The sequence below is a fragment of the Centruroides vittatus genome, unplaced genomic scaffold, assembly GCF_030686945.1.
Source record: "Centruroides vittatus isolate TY-2023 unplaced genomic scaffold, ASM3068694v2 contig_3343, whole genome shotgun sequence".
NCBI classification, from domain to species: Eukaryota; Metazoa; Arthropoda; class Arachnida; order Scorpiones; family Buthidae; genus Centruroides; species Centruroides vittatus.
In genome coordinates this window covers 12,101-30,332 of record NW_027122147.1, presented here as the reverse complement: position 1 = coordinate 30,332, position 18,232 = coordinate 12,101, and the positions used below count along the sequence as shown (strand labels likewise).

At 29.8% G+C, this 18,232-nt stretch overlaps 1 protein-coding gene across 1 annotated transcript in view; it reads left to right on the top strand.

The window, feature by feature from the left end:
* Positions 1-17,643, top strand: part of mRpL1 (mitochondrial ribosomal protein L1) — a 43,289-nt gene extending 25,646 nt beyond the window's left edge. The window contains exons 6-10 of the mRNA XM_067268759.1: positions 5,738-5,809; positions 13,037-13,157; positions 14,207-14,325; positions 16,318-16,405; positions 17,461-17,643. Of these exons, the coding sequence (XP_067124860.1) occupies positions 5,738-5,809; positions 13,037-13,157; positions 14,207-14,325; positions 16,318-16,405; positions 17,461-17,591 (531 nt within the window). The 3' untranslated portion in view covers positions 17,592-17,643. The remainder of the gene's footprint in view (positions 1-5,737; positions 5,810-13,036; positions 13,158-14,206; positions 14,326-16,317; positions 16,406-17,460) is intronic.
* The last annotated feature ends 589 nt before the right edge of the window (positions 17,644-18,232 follow it).

The following is an 18,232-nucleotide window of genomic DNA, read 5'->3' as shown; positions in this document are numbered from 1 at the left end:
TTTGAAGCATATTTTATGGCATGATGATGAAAAGGAACATCAGAATTTCTTGAACTTGTTTTATGTAACAGGATTCTCAACTGAATGAGATGATCTCAGTCTAGACATGGCTTGACCCCAATTTACAAGAATACTTCATTCCTGTAAACCTCTTGTAAATTGAATTTTGTGAAAGGGATCAAAATTTCCATCATTTCTTATGGTGAAAATTTTTTCTTATTTAGGCATAGTCACCTTATTCACGTTCTTCAAATAACATTACAGTGCTATATAGAGAGTTGTAGAGAAATATTACCACTTTCTTTTCACTTTAGAAAGTTCTAACTTGCTAAATGCTGTGTTCATAGCAAAATATTCTATCCAATAGTAATTTAAATAATAGTTTGAAGTCAAAATAAAGATAGAATTCATTAAAATAACATAGTTTAATTCTGATCAGTAGGGTTAATACTTTAAAAAACAAGAAACTGTTTGATTAAAATTGAAGTTGCTCTAGGCAAAAATGCCAAGGTATGCTGGAGAAATCTCCAATATGGTTATGGATGAGAAGGCCTGTATCATACCATATTTCAGTCCAGTATCATTTGGACTACAACACAGTATTGCCTTACAACAGGGCTTTGAAAGTGTGAAGGATGATGTACTATTAGAAAGACTGAACATTAATCTTGTTAAGATGCAGCTTTTGACATTTTTTCTGGAAGTTGAGAGGCAATGGACACTGAGAGCTAAGATTTGTTTATATTGATTTTAAAGTTATAGGGAAAGTTTTAAAATTCAAGTTATTAAGCACAAGATCACAGCAAAGTAATCTTGTACATAAGTATCCATCCAATCATCCAACAGAAGTCCAAATGCAGCATTAGTATGAACTTTCTCATTTTCATTTTCAGTTTACTATGAAGAAAAATTTTTCATGATATCGTTGTTTTAGATGAGATTTCGGGTACTTCTACAAATTTAACTGAGACTGCAGTGTACAGAATGGTCTCATCAGGGTCTCACAAATTGAAGAAATTTGACAAGAGATTTCAACATGGAAAGTGATGCTAACTGCTGCATATGATAAAGATGTTAAGTGACTCACATGAAAATCCAGGATAAAACAGTTAACACAGTTAATACTTCCTCTCTGAAACATCATCTCCAACCAGTAATCTGATGCAACTGTCCTTAGTTTTGTGTTCACATATCCATTATCCTGCATGATAATGCTTATTTCCTGTAAAAGACCTGAGTATTGGAACATACTCCATACGTCCTAAACATAAGTCCTTATGGCTATGACTTTTTCCAAAAATGAAAAATTCTCTTAGAAGTAAGGCAACTTTATCTACAGGCACTTTATCATCAATATAAAAGCCACTTGGATTAATGGAATTTAGCACCTTCCAGACAACAGGAAGTTTATTAAGATTTATAACTACTGAACTATAACTACTAAAGTTTGAATAAAAAACAGTTTTTCAAATTTGTGTGTGTTGTCAGTACTTTTTCTACAACTCTTGCATAATAATCATAAAAAGACACTTCACACCAACAATCACATGAAATAATTATCACAACAGTGTAGCAGGGTTACAAACACAATTTATTAGCATAATTAAGACATGCTCACTAGAACTTTTGACAGCTTATATGGGAGAACTTCTATATATATGCAATAACACTGTGCAATGCCCCTACCATAGAAATCCCATAAATGTAGGTAATTTTATTCAAACGATTCAATTTGTAATTTTGTATATACCAATCATATACATCTCACTAAATTGGGTTTTAAGGGTTTTTGGAAATATGATGTGAATTACAACATATTTCTGTAATTTTTTGAAAACATTCTAATTTAATTTTGTTCTGTATTCTATCTACATGCTTTGGATAGCTTTAAAAAGTCTGTTCAAATAACTGAAAGTTTGAAAATTAATTGTATTCAATTCTTTTTCTTCTGATGGTGGTGGCTGCAAGCTATCGAAAGTACTAGCAAGTATGTCTTAAATATATTCACACCTTTGACGTGTCCAGCATAACGTTTAATTCTATAAAAATGTTTTCGATCCCTTTAAGAGATCTTCTTCAGTTAATGTTTACAAAATAACAAACAAAAAATTTGAATTTAAAAAAGAATGAATATTTCAAAACTGGTCGTGCATCTAACAGTAAAAAAGTAAATCTGTTCTTAATAACGTAAAATTTAAACATCCATTAGTAGTTTACGCAAGGTATGTCGATGACGTCTTTATTTTGTGGAAGAATAAGCAGAATACAAACCGTTTTATAAACTTGGTCAACGATAACTCCTACGGCCTCACACTGAAGCTAGAACAAGAAAGTGAGTGTCAGGTTAATTTCCTTGACTTGGAGATTATATGTAGAGAGGGACACATAATAACGAAAGTATACCGCACGCCAGTTTATCAACCTTACATCATTCCCAGGAATTCATCGGACCCGGAACACATAAAGTTAGCGGCTTTTAAATCATGGATAAAGAGAGCTCACATGCACTGTACCAGCATATATGATATGTACAGAGAGTTAGATTACATACGCAAAATAGCGCTTCGACAAGGTTACAGAAGGCAAATGGTGGCTACCCTTATTAAGACCTTCCAGCCACACAGCCGACGCATAAAGGAGAACGAACATAAAGAAAGGATTGTCCTTAGTTACTTACCATTTTTAAACCAAGTTACTAAGAAAGTGGCCAGAAAAAGGAATATTCACATAGTTTATAGACGTAATCCTACAGTTTACAGACTTTTGAGAAATGATAAGGAAAGATATAGATACGATACCCTCACAGGAGTTTACTCGATATTGTTGAAAGATAATAGATTCAACTCTGACCTAGTTTACGTAGGGGCTACCATGAGGAATTTGAAAAAAAGGATCGAGGAACATAAATACACAGTCAATAAAAACATGGATAGTACGATACTAGCTGCATTTGCCAAGGAGCAGGATGTTACGGTTTATTGGGACAAGGCAGAGATTATTAAACATACAAGGTCAGGACAAGCAGTAAAATACATAGAAAAAATGGAAATACAAATACATTCTATGTATTTTGAAAATGCTTAGCACATCTCAACAAACAGTGCATTAATCATAGAGACTCCGACAGTTTATCCATGATCTGGAAGTCTTTCTATAAAACGGATATGACGTAATTTTACGACTTCGCAGAAGCTGCTTTACTTTATTCCTGTTTAATATTGTTTTTTACCTTTGGGTAATTTATATACGTGTGCTAGGATTATTTTGGATGTTTAAATTTTACGTTAAGAACGGATTTACGTTTTTACTGTTAGATGCACAACCAGTTTTGAAATATTCGTTCTTTTTTAAATTCAAATTTTTTGTTTGTTTCTTTGTAAACATTAACTGAAGAAGATCTCTTAAAGGGATCAAAAACGTTTTTATAGAATTATATGTTATGTTGGACACGTCAAAGGTGTGAATATATTTAATTTTGTTACTTAGGTCCAGTAAGCATTTCTTATTAAGTATGTCTTAATTACACTAATAAATCATGTTTGTAACACTACTAGACTGACGTGTTAATTATTTCATACAACTCTTGTATTTACTTATCAACTAATTATTCTAAATAAAGTAAAATAAATGAGAATATTTATTAGGTTACTCATTGATATAAATGGAACTAATATGAAATGATAGAAGCAAATGAGTAGTTATTAGACATTTCTTTAATTAATGATAAGAAAATTAAAGTTAGTTTCATTACATAAGCAGAAAACTAGTAAAATTGAGTAAAATAAAATATTTTTCAGTTATTGAAATTATTGAATAGAATGCTAGTGAACAAAAATACAACATGAGTGAAACAAAGAAAATGGAGACTTTAATCGATGAGCCATCTGATCATAGCATGCAAGAATTTCAGTGTTGTTACACCTGTGATAGAATATTTTATTGTTGTAAGTGGTTAGTGTTTGTTGTATTAAATAGTTTGTTTTTGTTAATGGATAAGAGAGAAAAAGAAATCAGCCAATGATTGTATTTTGTAATTATACTTAAACTAGCAGGTGGGCCGGACGTTGCTCGGGCAAAATTAACGATAGTGAAGATTAAGATTATTACATTATAGTCAACCTTACCCATTTTCACAGAATGCAAGAATTGAGATCACCTGTTTCCAGACTAATTAGAGAATTCTTAGATGGGTCTAAAAATATGTTCGATTTCCTGCAAAAACAAAAAAAAACTGCATCTGTGTCTTGCACGTTGCTTTCTCTTAACAATTCCATTATTACGTAACACTTTCATTGTTGATGGAAGTGTTAAGCCTTATTCCTGTCCCTCTCCCGTGGGGAGGAATTTTGAAAAATCCCTTCTTAGTGTGCGTTCTCGTGATGTACCCTAACTGTGTACCAAATTTCAATTTTCAACTCCTAACCGTTTGGACTCTGCGCTAATTATTATTACCGTATTATTATCATCAACTCGTCTCGATTATATATATAGATTCTCATAAATAAGGGTCATGTTATAACTTAAAAGTAACAATTCTTATTGGTGTTTTATTATGAGAAGAAAAAATAGTATTTTTGATATTATTTATATTCATTTTCTTATAATGCAGGATTTTTTAGTAACTTGTATTTTTATTATAACTTGTGTTTTAGGTCCAACCTGGAAACAGGATTTTTAGTGTTTTGACTAATTCAGATCAAGAAATTCTGGCCACATTAATAAAAGTAATTGTACCATGCATGACTGCTTTCCACATGAATTGCTGACATGCTTGCTTGTTTCTACAAGAGTCATGCAACAGGGATTCCCTGTAAGACTAGTCATGCCCAAAATATTTGTTTTGCTGAAATTTCAACAGCATCTAAAACAAAACCTCAGATAGCAGAATAAGGATCAATTTACACACAACAATGACGTGCCGGCACAGTGACTGTTTGGTGCATAAACATTGATAAATATCACACATTGCCAATCAGCTACGACACATGATCTGTATTCTGTCAATTGTACAAGTGTCGTAGATGGAACTCTGATTGGCTATGTGTGATATTTATTGATGCTTACTGCACTGTGCCGGCATGTCACTGTTGTGTGTAAATCGACCCTAATAGTGATTTCAATTCAAAAAATGAAAATGTTGAAAAGTATTGAGAAAAGAGGAAACAAACGTTAGGGAATCCATATAGTGTGATTAACAGCATAAAATATAATTTACATTTACTAATTAATTTCATTGTGAAATTGTCACTGCTACTGAAAAGATGGGTACATGACTTTTACATACAAAATGTATTGAAAACGAAATACAAATTTGTGTTAAAATTATAGATTATGGCAAATAAATTTATTCTATTAGGTAACATTTAAAATTGATAATTATGACTCAGTTAGCAACATTGCTGAGTAACAAATGACATCAAATGTTACATATTAAATATGGAATATTATTTAGTTGCTAAATTGGTCTATAACAAAATAATAGTGCCAGAAAGTTAAAATACTGGAATGCGTAGTTCTTAAGAAATAGATAATTATCTTTTAGTGAAATGATCTGAGAAACATATCCCCAGATTTAAAATATTATTGACTTTTGGTGATTTAACTACTGATAGATTTAATCTCTAATTATTCATATATCACTTGAATATTAATTACACATAACAAATAACTGTAGTGTTTGTTGAATTATTAATCTCCAAATAATATTAATCTAATGTAATAATTTACTTATTTTTAGAATTCTGAAGATCAAATAAAAGCTATGGATGCTGGTGCTTGGATTTCAGGAGGGAAATCAGTTATTAAACAAGTAAGATATAAAATTATTTAATGATTACAATTTTCATAAACTCCTACTACAACACCGGATTGTAAATAATTCTTCACCCAAAAACCAAATTTTTTAATTTTTTTTTTTTTGGTTTTTTAATTTTTAAATTTTATTCGGTTGGCATGTGCGTAACGGAAATATGACTTCGTTTGTTCAAAAATTTGTTGTAAGAAGATTAGAAGGCTTGAGGAAAGGCGCAGTGAAGTGTTCGAAAACGTTTGCCATATAATTTAAGTGGACTGGCACCGGTTATTAGGTTTTTGGGTGAAGAATGATTACAATTTTATTTTTTTAAATAATTAATGACTGAATACAGTAAAACCTCATTGAGTTGAAGTTTGATGGGCAAAAAAAATTCTGACTTTGAGTTAGAGTTTCAAGTTTACAAGTTTAATACCCAATTTTCTCAAGTTTTTCTGTGGTTGTAAATTTTCTGCTATCAAGCTATTTCTCAAGAATCTGTTCTCAGAATGATTACAAAATTTTATAGTTTATGCTGCTTTTGAATGCAATGTCAAAGCACTCACCTTATGTCCCACTCAGAATGCTGCATTGTAAAACTTGTAAAAGGATGACAATACAAGGTTGTAGTGGCAAGGTGCTGTGTTTGGTGTGGGGCTTTAGTGTTTATTTGTAACCTTAATTATCTGCTTTCATATGGAATATAAGAGAAAACAGAGATCATAGACTTATCAAAAGGTGGCATATTCAAGAAAATAGGTTTGACGTAAAAGTACTGACAATTTTAAATGGAGGGTGCAAGTTTTTGCCCTTTTAACAAAAAAACTTTCCAAAATAAGAAAAAGAACTGAAGCAAAATATAACTCCAGAAAATAAAATAATGTTTGGACTCAATTCTTCATATTTTTAATGTTTACATTGCATTGTAACATTAGAAAGTGTAATTAATTGTTTGGAATTGAAAATAATTTTTTCAGTACACTAGTTTCAGTTTTTTTAAATACAGATAATTGAAAGTCATGTAGTCATAAATTGGGACTGATTGTATTTGTTGTTCTTTTTTCTTTCAAAAAATTAAAACAAAATTTTATTTTCTTTTATGCAATAACTTTTGCAAGAATACTAGCTTAAATTTATTTAGTTTTTAACTTTTGTGATATATATATTTCTTACTACACTGCTGGCCGTTGAAAATGCAACACCCTGAAGGAAGCATCCAAATCAAGTAAAATTTGCACCATGCATTTGCAGTGATGAGACGTGCAAATGATTAGCATTTCAGTGCAGATATACATCATAGGCACCTGTTACACCACCTGCAAGTGCTATATAAAGGGAGAATAGAAGGCTGTTTTGAAGTATTGGAATTGTTCTTTCGTGCATTTTTTTGGAGTAAGCAGCTTCAGTATGCCATGCAGAAGAAAATGAGTGTCTTTTGAGCACGTTTCTGAGTTCGACTGAGGAAGAATAGTTGTCTATAGGGATTGTGAATTATCCTTCAGAGAAATCGGTGATTGTATCAGATGTAAGCAAGCAACTGTGATGCAGATATGTAACCGCTGGATGCAGGAGCGACAGGACCTATTGCACCCATTGACCTATTGACCTCGTTGCACCACTGCACGTGATGACAGGCATATTGTGCGCATGGCAGTGATGGATTGCTGTGCCACATCACAACAAATTCGGTCTGTTGTGCAATAATTGGTGTCCATGTGTACCATTCAACGTCGTTTGCAGCAGAGTGGAATGTCCACAAGGCATCCATTGCTGCATGTACCATTGAGTCAAAACCACAGGTATTTGTGCCAGCAATGGTGCAATGAACAACGGACATGGACAACCGAATGGAATGACATTGTTTTTACTGATGAATCCCACTTCTGCCTGTAACACCGCGATGGTTGGATTAGAGTCTGGAGACACTGTGGTGAGAGACTGCCGAACTGTTGCCTTATGCATTGCCATACTGGTCCTAGACCCGGTATTATGGTTTGGGGTGGTATTGGATTCCACTCCCGCAACCCTCTAGTATGATTTGCCAGTACACTGACCAGCCAGCGCTATATTTCTGAGGTGTTGGAGCTTGTTGTCTTCCCTTACCTTCAGAGCTTGCCAATGACTGCATTTCAACAGGATAATGCGTGACCACATATGCCATGCATTGCTCAAGACTTCTTCTTTGCCCTTCAGATTGCATTGCTGCCTTGGCCTCCTTGTTCTCCCGATCTCTCACCTATAGAAAACATCTGGTCGATGATTACAGAACAACTAACCCAGGATACACCACCTGATGCTACACAGATCAACTTTGGCAATATGTGGAAGCAGCATGGAATGCTATATCCCAACAACATATTTAAAGCCTCTTTGACTCAATGCCGAGGCATGTAGCAGCGGTTATAGCCAGCAATGGTGGCAACACTCCATACTGATTCCATCATCTTCCTTACTTCACAAGAGACTGTATTTTCAATCATTTGATCTTTGTACAACGTGTTATCTCCCAAATAAATTTGGCTGTGATATCTCTGGTCTTTCTTGGTGTTGCATTTTGGATGGCCAGCAGTGTATAATCCAAAAATCAAAGCACAGATTTTCTGATAGCTAAATATCATATGTAATTATATTTGCATTATAATTAAATTAATTATTGGTTAAAGTATACCTAGGTAACCCCTATCGCCTTGCTTTTGGTAATCTCGATGAAGGAGCTTTTTGAAAAAAAAAAGTAGAAGGCGTCTTTATCAACTTTGCTTAATTTTTATGCAAATTAATGTATTATGTATTAATTCTTATGAATGTGGTTATATGCAAATGATGGTATTCCATTTTGTGGAGATTTTGTAATTGGCTCTAGTTTTTTCAAGTAATTTCGAATTTTTTTGGATTCTATCTTTATATAAAGGTATAAATGTTATTTTTTGGCTAAATTTATTGCATTTATTATGTTAATTAACAATATTTCTATTAATAGTTATAACAATGTCTTTAGAAGAATATAATAATGATGTCTTTTGATGAAATGTAATTCAAGGAAATTTTTTTCCCTGATGGAAAACAATTTTGAAGAATTAGGTTTGGATAAAAATATACCCTCTGATGTAAAGTTTGCTATTTGGTTAGGTCTACAACATATTGAGGACATATGTAATAAATGTTCCAAAAGGCACAAACTAATATATAGACTAGACAGGAACTCTATTATGGTATGCTGTAATTGTTGCAAAAAGAATTTTTCCTCATTCGACTGCACATTTAAAGGAAGGTTTGGATGCATCTCTTGGGCAGACATACTATCATTCATATGGCATTTAATTTGTTTGGAATGTACAGTACATTAACTACTACTGCTTTGGCTGTCGGTATTTGTAAAAGAACAGCTACAGACTGGGCCAACTTCTTAAGGTTAGTAATGATGATTTCTTTACATAATATGCCATCTTTAAAAATCGGTGGACCAAACAAAATGGTAGAGATTGATGAAACAGTAATTGCCGAATGAAAGTATGAAAAAGGAAGAAAACTAAAGGGTACTAGATGGGTTGTTGGTGGGATCTGTCAAGAAGATGACTCTTGTTTTGTATGTCAGGTAAATGACAGAAGTGAAGTTACGTTAAACCGGATTATATTGAAATTTGTTGATTCTGGTAGTGTCGTGGTAATAGATGAGTGGAAAGGCTATAATAATAATAGATGATTTAGAAGGAATAGACATAGAACATAGGACTGTCAACCATTCCGAAAACTTCATAAATCCAATAACTGGTGAAAATACATAGAAGATAGAACGATTATGGGATACATTAAAAAACAGAAAGAATTTACCAATCTATTATATTGCCGAATTATCAGACTCATTCCTCTATTCGTTTATGTGCAAAAAGTATGTTAAATGGCATTTGAAAACACCTGGAAAACATTTTAAGTTATTTACAAAACATGTTAGTTGGATATATCCAGGGTCTTGCAAAATATCAAAATGGACCGAACCGGACACAGTACCTGTTGCTCCAGAATCTTTTAAAAACAAGAATGATGGCAAGGAAAAAGTGAAAGCAAAGAAAATATAGAATGTTAAATTATCAAATAAAAGGAAATCTTCATGTGAGTCAGCAACCACATCAAATGTTTGTGAAGAAAAATGAAGGAAGTAGGATTAGAAACATGCAATTTGTGAGTAATTATTTATTCTAGTAATTACTTATTAATTTAATTAAGAATTTTCATTCTAATTAAAATGAAAATGGTAATATTTGCTAATCACTTGTGTATAATTGTGCAGTCGCATAATCGTAGACAAGATGGTGACTGGAAGAAATGCGATAGGGGTTACCTAGGTATACTTTAACCGAATTATTTATTAATTAATTTAATTATTATCCTTTCTGAATGTGATCTAACTTATAGATATCTGTTTATTTTTAGGGACACCATATCAACTGGTGACGGCATGTGAGCAATGGTCATCTGGGCAATGGTCAATTGGGTTATTGCCAACTGGGTGTCAGAAATCTGAATGACAAAATAAGAGATCAGCAATAGACAAACTACAAAATTTTTTATTGTTTTCTTTATTAAAATCACAATTCTTTTCTGTTGATCTAGTATCCGGTAAATAATATTTTTTTAAGAAATGAGTTAAAAGAACGATTTTGTAATTAACAAGCGTATTTATACATGTTACATATTTATTTATTTATATTTACAAGTAAATAGAAAAGTCCTGAAGTAGTAGTCAATATCTACTCCTGAAAACTAACAAGTGTATATAAAAACAAAGACAATAATTACATAAAATTAAAAATATATTACATTATACATTAAAACAAGAAAGTAAAAATGACCTTCAAAAGATTTGTTTTCAAAGAACTGCTTTGAAAACAATGGGCTTTGATGCTTTGATGGGAAAAATGCTTTGATGGGCTTTGTTAACTGCTTCTGACATACAATAATTAACAATGCATTGTTCTACAATACATTGTTCTAAAACATTTCCTAAGTTGGAAATAACTCGTACCTCATAAGTCTTAACCATATTTATATTTATATGTAATATATTTTACCAATATTTACAAATAAATAAATATACAGTAGAGAGTCGTTAATCAGAACCCCAGTAATCTGAATCACCGGTAATCGGAACGATTTTCAGTCGGACTGTGTCGTGCTGAATTGAACGTTTTTGATACTAGATTTACTTCTAAAGTATAATTTTCATGTTTTTATATTCTTCAATATATTTATTTTGTTTGTACAAAATGAAGAAATAATTTTTAACGATACGATAGCCTCGATTATTATTATAAAAATTTTCGTTAGGCTTAAAATCGACGAAAATTCAACACGAAGCGACACGCAACGGAGAAAAATATGAACATCGGACAGGTTAATGTATTTTTTTGTACATAATTGGTAATCGGAACAAATCACTAATCTGAACAACCCAGTCCCCAATTGATTCCGATTAACGACTCTCTACTGTATATATAAATTTGTGAATATATATATCTACAAAATTGTATGCTCTCTCAGTGTGCAAAAATTTTTAAATTTCTGTTGCCTAATTAACAGTCGCCCACTTGACTATTGTCCAGTTGATTGTCGCCAAGATGTCATGTACCCATGTTTTTACTATCTCTATGATTAACAATAGCAAATTTTATAAAGATGAACTATTATATAACTTATTTTATATATTATAATTTTAACCATTTCATTGCCGTTTTACTGCTATTTCTCTTTATTATCATTCCTGGTGTAAAGTGTGTTATTTTTTCAATTATTTTATTGACATTTTATAACAGTAAAATATCAATGAAATGGTTAAAATCACAATATATCACTATGCTTATATATCATAAAATTTGAAAAGTGGCAGCAACTTTTTTGCTGTGAATAAGTTTCATATTCATAAATTACAATTAATGGATAATTTATTTGCCATTTTCTATCTGAGCAATTTTTTTTTTAAATTGAAATATTTTTATAATATTTCAGAGAGTTATAATATGAGGAAGAACCAAAAAAAACCAGAATTCGTTTATAAAAAATTGTGTATTTATTTTACATGTTTAACATTAGTCACCATGAAAGTGCTCTCCATTTTATGCAATATACTTATCAAGATGTTTCTTTAACTGCTCAAACATAGTTGGTGAATTCATTAATGTGTATGTATGTCTTTTAGTTTTTTTGCTGTTTTTGTTTCACTTCTTCCACATCAGAAAATCTTTTTCCCTTTGAGGACGTTTTTCATCTGGGGAAACAAAAAAATAAAGTCGTATGGGGTATGAATAGGGAAGGTGAAACACAGGATCATACTGTTTTTGGTCAAAAAACTGTTGAACACATCATGTTATGGGCAGGAGTATTGTGGTGGAAAATCCAGTCACCTATTTGCCATAACTTGCCATAACTTGAGATTTTCTTCTGCAAATCTTGTATCCTTCTCAAAACTTCCAGATAAAAATTCTGGTTAATCTTTTGACTCTGAGATACAAATTCCAAATGCACCATCCCTCTCACTTCAAAGAAATAGGTAGGAAAATGCATTGAAAAAGTCTCAAAAAACAGGTCACTGTTGCAAAACATAGTCTCTGACAACAACACCATTTGATGAACTGATGTAGATAGGTTCATTGAACACTCACCTAGCATGGGAAACTTGTACTAGAAGGAATTCACCATCCAGAGAAAATTCTGGTTATTTTTGAATTCCACTTGTATATTATTATTTTACAATGCTGAATATTAAAATGTTGTTAAATTATGAATTACTGTCATATTAAAAATGCTAATAATTTTTTTTTGTAGTTTTAGTGAAGAATATTATTCCTCACAGATCTGTACTGTAGAAAAAGTTTACTATTTTTGCTAGATTAAAATATAATAATTGTATTAAATAAATGATTCAAATAATAAAGCTAAAGTAAGCTAAAAAGTGATAAAAAATTTTCAGTAATGTTAATTTTTAATGAAAAACAAATAAGAATTTTTAAAATTATAATAATTATAGTTTAACTAATTAAAGAATATTTTGATGATATTAGCTTTTCTCTTAAAGCTAATGTCAAGCTTTAAGCTCTATAAGCTTAAAAATTAAAAATTTTAATATATTTTATAGATTAAATTTGAGGAAATTGTTTTAAATTGTTTGCTACTTTATAATAATTACTTTTCTATATAATTTTATTTTAGGTTAAAAAAGATTTAAAAAATTAACGGACAGCTTTTTATTTTTAGATCCAAGATGGTGAAATCAAGGTTGATGAGTTTGATTATTTAGTAGCTCATGTAGACATTATAATGGAATTAGCTAAAATAAGAGGCTTATTAAAAACAAAATTTCCTAATAAAGCTAAAGGTAAGAAATGTCATAAAAATAATTATATATGATAAATTTTTTATTCTAATAATGAGGATATTTCAAGACTGAAGGAAAAAGATATACATTAAAAATATTTCAATGAATATTATTCATTTTCTTTGTAAGCATAAGTAAGTTTTCTTCTACTTTTAGTATAATTTTTTATGTGAGAAATAAAATAAATTTTGCATTTATTGCTAAATAAAAACAAATCAATTTTTTTTATCATAAGTATTTTTGTCAAAGAATAATATCTTTAATGCCACATCAATTAAAATGAAAGTTATTTTGTCAATATTTAGTTGCAATATTTAAATTGCAAAATATGTAACAATATCTGATTTATAAACATTGAGTTAAAATAAATTATCATAAAATAAATGGAGAAAATGTAAGTCGAAAATAGCAGGGACATGATAAAACATCATAATAGTTAGCATAGGCCAATTTTATCCAAATTACTTTTATCAATGAAAATGCTTAACTTTAAATAAAATATTAAAATAAAATACTGAAGAATATTTTATAAACTGTGTTAAACTGAAATTCTGTCATGTAAAATGAAATTTTATCACTTTTTCCAACCCTGTTAAAGTAAAATTATACAATTCTAGCAATTAAGGTATTAATTTTACAGAACTTCCAGATAAAGTCCCTCTGTAAGTCAATGGTTAATCATAGAATCTGTTAAAAGATTATTTAGTAAATTTATCCACTATCTAATGTAATATATCTCCTATATGGTATCATAAAGAAAATTGCTGTATTTTATTATTAATTTGGTAGGAAAAGATAACTGTTATCAAAAACTATACAATTAAAGTATATATTATAAATTTATTTTTATTTATTATCATTTATTTCATTAAATGTGCATTATCTTAAGTATTTTATGTCTTGGTTATTCATTTTCAGTGTTTTACAAATAATGTGTTAGAAATGAATGTAAATAATACATAATAGTTTTTAAAATGATTGAAAATTATAAATTAAACTTGGAAAAATAATCTAATTTTAATAATCCATTTTATTTGTGTTTTAATCAGGTAACATAGGAAAAGATATTACTTTACTTGTAGAAAAATTTGTTAAAGGGATTGAATTTTTAAGTGTAAAGCATCCTGTTGAATTGGACTTCCAATGGATTGAAACTCCTATTGGAGAGGTATGTAAAATTTAACTGTAGTGAAGAAAAAATATTTTGTTGAAGCTGAAGAAATGAAGTGTAGAATTATATTAGAACAGTAGGATAAATCTTTTTAAAGGTAAAATGGTTTTTTGTAATTTTTAATGTATACCAACAATTCAATCAAAATTAAGTTATAATTAAAATTTGAGAAAATTAAAAAGTGGGCAAATTTATAAAACAAAAATTAATGAAATTACTAAAAAAATTTAAAACAAATTTAAATTTGTTTCTCTTTTGTGCAAAACAACACTATGCAACCCTTCATAAGTATTTGTGTCCAAAGTTCAGTTTTCCCATGTACCCATTCCCAGTATTATTGCTATTCTCTATGCTCTGTGTGTAGGTGTGCAATTCAGTGCTTGCTATTGCTTGCACCTCAGGTGCAAACAATAGCACCTGATCAGGATGGGGTGAGCCCCACACCTAGAGTTTGTCAGTTTTTAAAACATGGTTTTGAAAAACTGGTTTTTGAGCTTAGACTTAAACATAAAAATTAATTAATTATTTGATTAAAAATATCAACATTTTGACACAAAATTGTCTCTAGCATAAAATGGGTATATTGTTAAATACTAAGATTCATAAACTAACTATCAATACAAAAACAAAAAAAGTGTGCAATTCTCCCTACAATAGGGAAAAAATCTTGCAACAATGAAAAACGATAGAAAGATTTGTGCACTTAAAAAAAATATGTTGTTTTAGCTTTGAATGACATCGGTGCTTCTCACACGTAGATTGAAGCAGAATATTGTAAAATTGAAGAGCTTCTTAAAGTTTTAGGACCAATATGTTTAGCAGCTGATGCCTTAGAACGACAAGATTTGCATCTTGTTGTTCTACTTATTTACAAGTGAAGGTGTATTTGAATTCTTGTTATGTGAATTTGAAAAATTTGAAAACTGAAATTAGTTTCTAGTTGTTACATGCTGTAGAGGTACGAATTCAAGATAGAAGACAAAAGGGATTAGTAACACTTCTCCTTTATTTACAAAATCCGCAGAATGTTTGAACAAAGTCATCTAGCGTATTTCTTCCACTAGCTGCAAAATCTGCTATTATTAAGTTATCTGGACAAATATTATTGAGATTATATCCAAATTATTCTATAGAAGATGACTGCAATGATGAAAAAGTGACAAAGAAGAAAATCAAGTGATTTTAACAAATGCTATTGAAAAATCGATACATAAATATCTTCAAGAATCTGAAGAAATGACTTTGTCCAGCCCTAAAACACTAAAAAAGGACTTTTTAGTATTAGAGAATACAAACAGAAGAATGAAAAATTTCTATTTATTATTTTTTAATACTTTAAAAACGATTAAATCCAGCTCAGTAGCAAGTGTGAGTTTTTTTTCCCTATTTCTGACAATTTTGTGTGCAAAAACAGGACATGGTTGAGCAATAGATCTATAGACGTTCTTTGCTTTCTAACATCATATTTTCTTAGGAAAAATAAGATATAAAGTAATATTTTGTAGGCATGCATTGTTATTCGTTTTTCTTTATGGTTTTATATGGAGTAAATTTTATAGTTTAATATAATAATCTAGCAATTTCTTTTTAGTTTTGTTTTGTGTAGATGTCGGTCAATTTTATTTTGTTATATTTTTGAAATTTTATAAATATTAAATAAATTTAAAAGTTTTAAAAGGAGTTATAAATATTCCCTATCTCTATTTTTTGGGAGGTGAAAATTCGAAAACCAGTTAAAACTGGTTTCGTAGAGAAGTTGAGATTCAAAAACCAGTTTTTTAATAAGTCGGTTTTTGTATAAACCCTACCCACACCCATTAAAACTATATAACATCAAGTACTCCATGAATAGTCAAGTGGGCTACTCAGAGCCGGCATAGTCACATAGTAAATTTTTATCTTTTATTTTTAGTAATTCTAATTATAATTAAACTTTACCCAGAATATAAAAATATTATAAAATCATTAAATATTTTTGTATAATTTTAGTTAAACATGCCTATAGAACACTTGGAAGAAAATTTTAATTTTCTGTTAAATACTATTTATGGATATAAACCAGAAGGTGATACTCCTGGTAAGTATTAAGATAACAATTCTATTTTATGATAACATTAAATTTTGTGTTATGTTAAAAATATACATTTGAAATACCTTTCACAGTTTATATCATTATATTTTAGAATATTGTTATAATCTAGTATTTCAATATTTATTTCTGCTTGTCACATTAAACAGAGTTATTGATATAATAAGTTTGAATTGAATATGTAAATGTGTATATTAGGGTGGTCTTTGTTTTAGTTTTGGAAAGTTAAATGGAGCATGTTTTGAATCTGTCCATTATGAAAATAAAAAATGTAATAAAAGTTTTAAAGAAATGCTTTTTATTTGCATAAATGCAATAAGAAGTAAAAAAAATAAATTTTCTTCAGCTTTCACAGTATTCTTGATATAATGCAATAAAAAATAAAAGCAAGAGTTAATTATTAGGACATTTCTAAATTTTAAGCTTATACAAAGTTCAATAAAAAATTAACTTTCTACTTTTACCATTTATCTTTTACAATACAATGTGTAATGTTAAGCTTAACTGATAGCGAAGGGAGTTTTTAACAAATTTATGCACAGGCAGGAAAGATCCAAAATAAATAAATAAAAAGATCTACTTTGTGATTGTTTCTGTAGTGTAAAAGGACAAATTATGAAACTTTTTATTTGTTTATGGTTTCTAACAGTGAATGGATTATAATGAATTATTTGATTAAAGGATGATTACAGTAGTAGTTGTAACAGTAAACTTTATTATTATTATTATTAGTTATATTAATAAATTTGAAAGAACAAGTTTTACTTTACTTTATACTTTTTACTTTATAACTATATTGTTTTGAAATGAAAGTTTTATTAAGTGAAGTGTAATAGGCAATATTACTTTTTAAGTATCTTTTAAGGTTCATATTTATATTTGAATATTTAAAATTTGAAAAATAATAAATATCTAGAGAAGTTGTTATTAATAACAGAGAGAGAATTTATCTGTGATATTATGCAATAGTTTTTAACTCTTTCATAAAATAAGTAATAAAATAAAATCCTAAATACAACAATAATATCTTTTGTTATTTTCAGGGCCTTTTATAACTCGAACTTTATTGTATTCAAGGCTATCTGGAGAAAAAATATCGGTTTCCCATTGGAAATATTTACCGAAACAAAATGAGGAGAATGAAGAAGATATTGAAATTGAAAAAGTTCAATAGTTTCTTTATTTGTAATAGCTTATATATAAAAGATTAAGTCATAAAAGATAAATATTGTGAAAAATTATTTATTTATTATTTGGGAGAATACTGGGCAATATCGTAACATTTCACTTAATACACTGGTTCCTATCAGATCATTAAAATTAAGAAGTGAGGGTCTTGAACAATATTTCAATCAGAGGCAACCTGGAACTACAGCTGTTATTGGTAATCCCAAATCTTGATTAAAAAAGATAAGATTGGTACAGGAAAGGTATCTGATTTTAAAATAAAGCTGAATTGAACAGCAGTAATCCTACAGAACATGACACTAATAATGCTTGAGAAGAAAAAGAAGATTTTTGAGAGAATACTATACATACAAGCAGAGTTTTCATTTACTTGTATATTTTTGCAACTTTGACTTGCAACATTTTCACTGGTGAGTCAGTTTGTGACACAATGAACATTTGACATTGCAACTATCAGTATGCCATGTCTGGCTCTCCATTGGGTAAATTTTAAGATGGCTGCAATTTGAGCAAGTACAGGCTTACCAGATTGGCTCTGCAGAGTTGTAACCTCATCAACAGGTAAGCAGGCTTAAAGAGTATGAGTATTATCAAGACTGAAAAGTGGGCATATAGATGCCTACATTT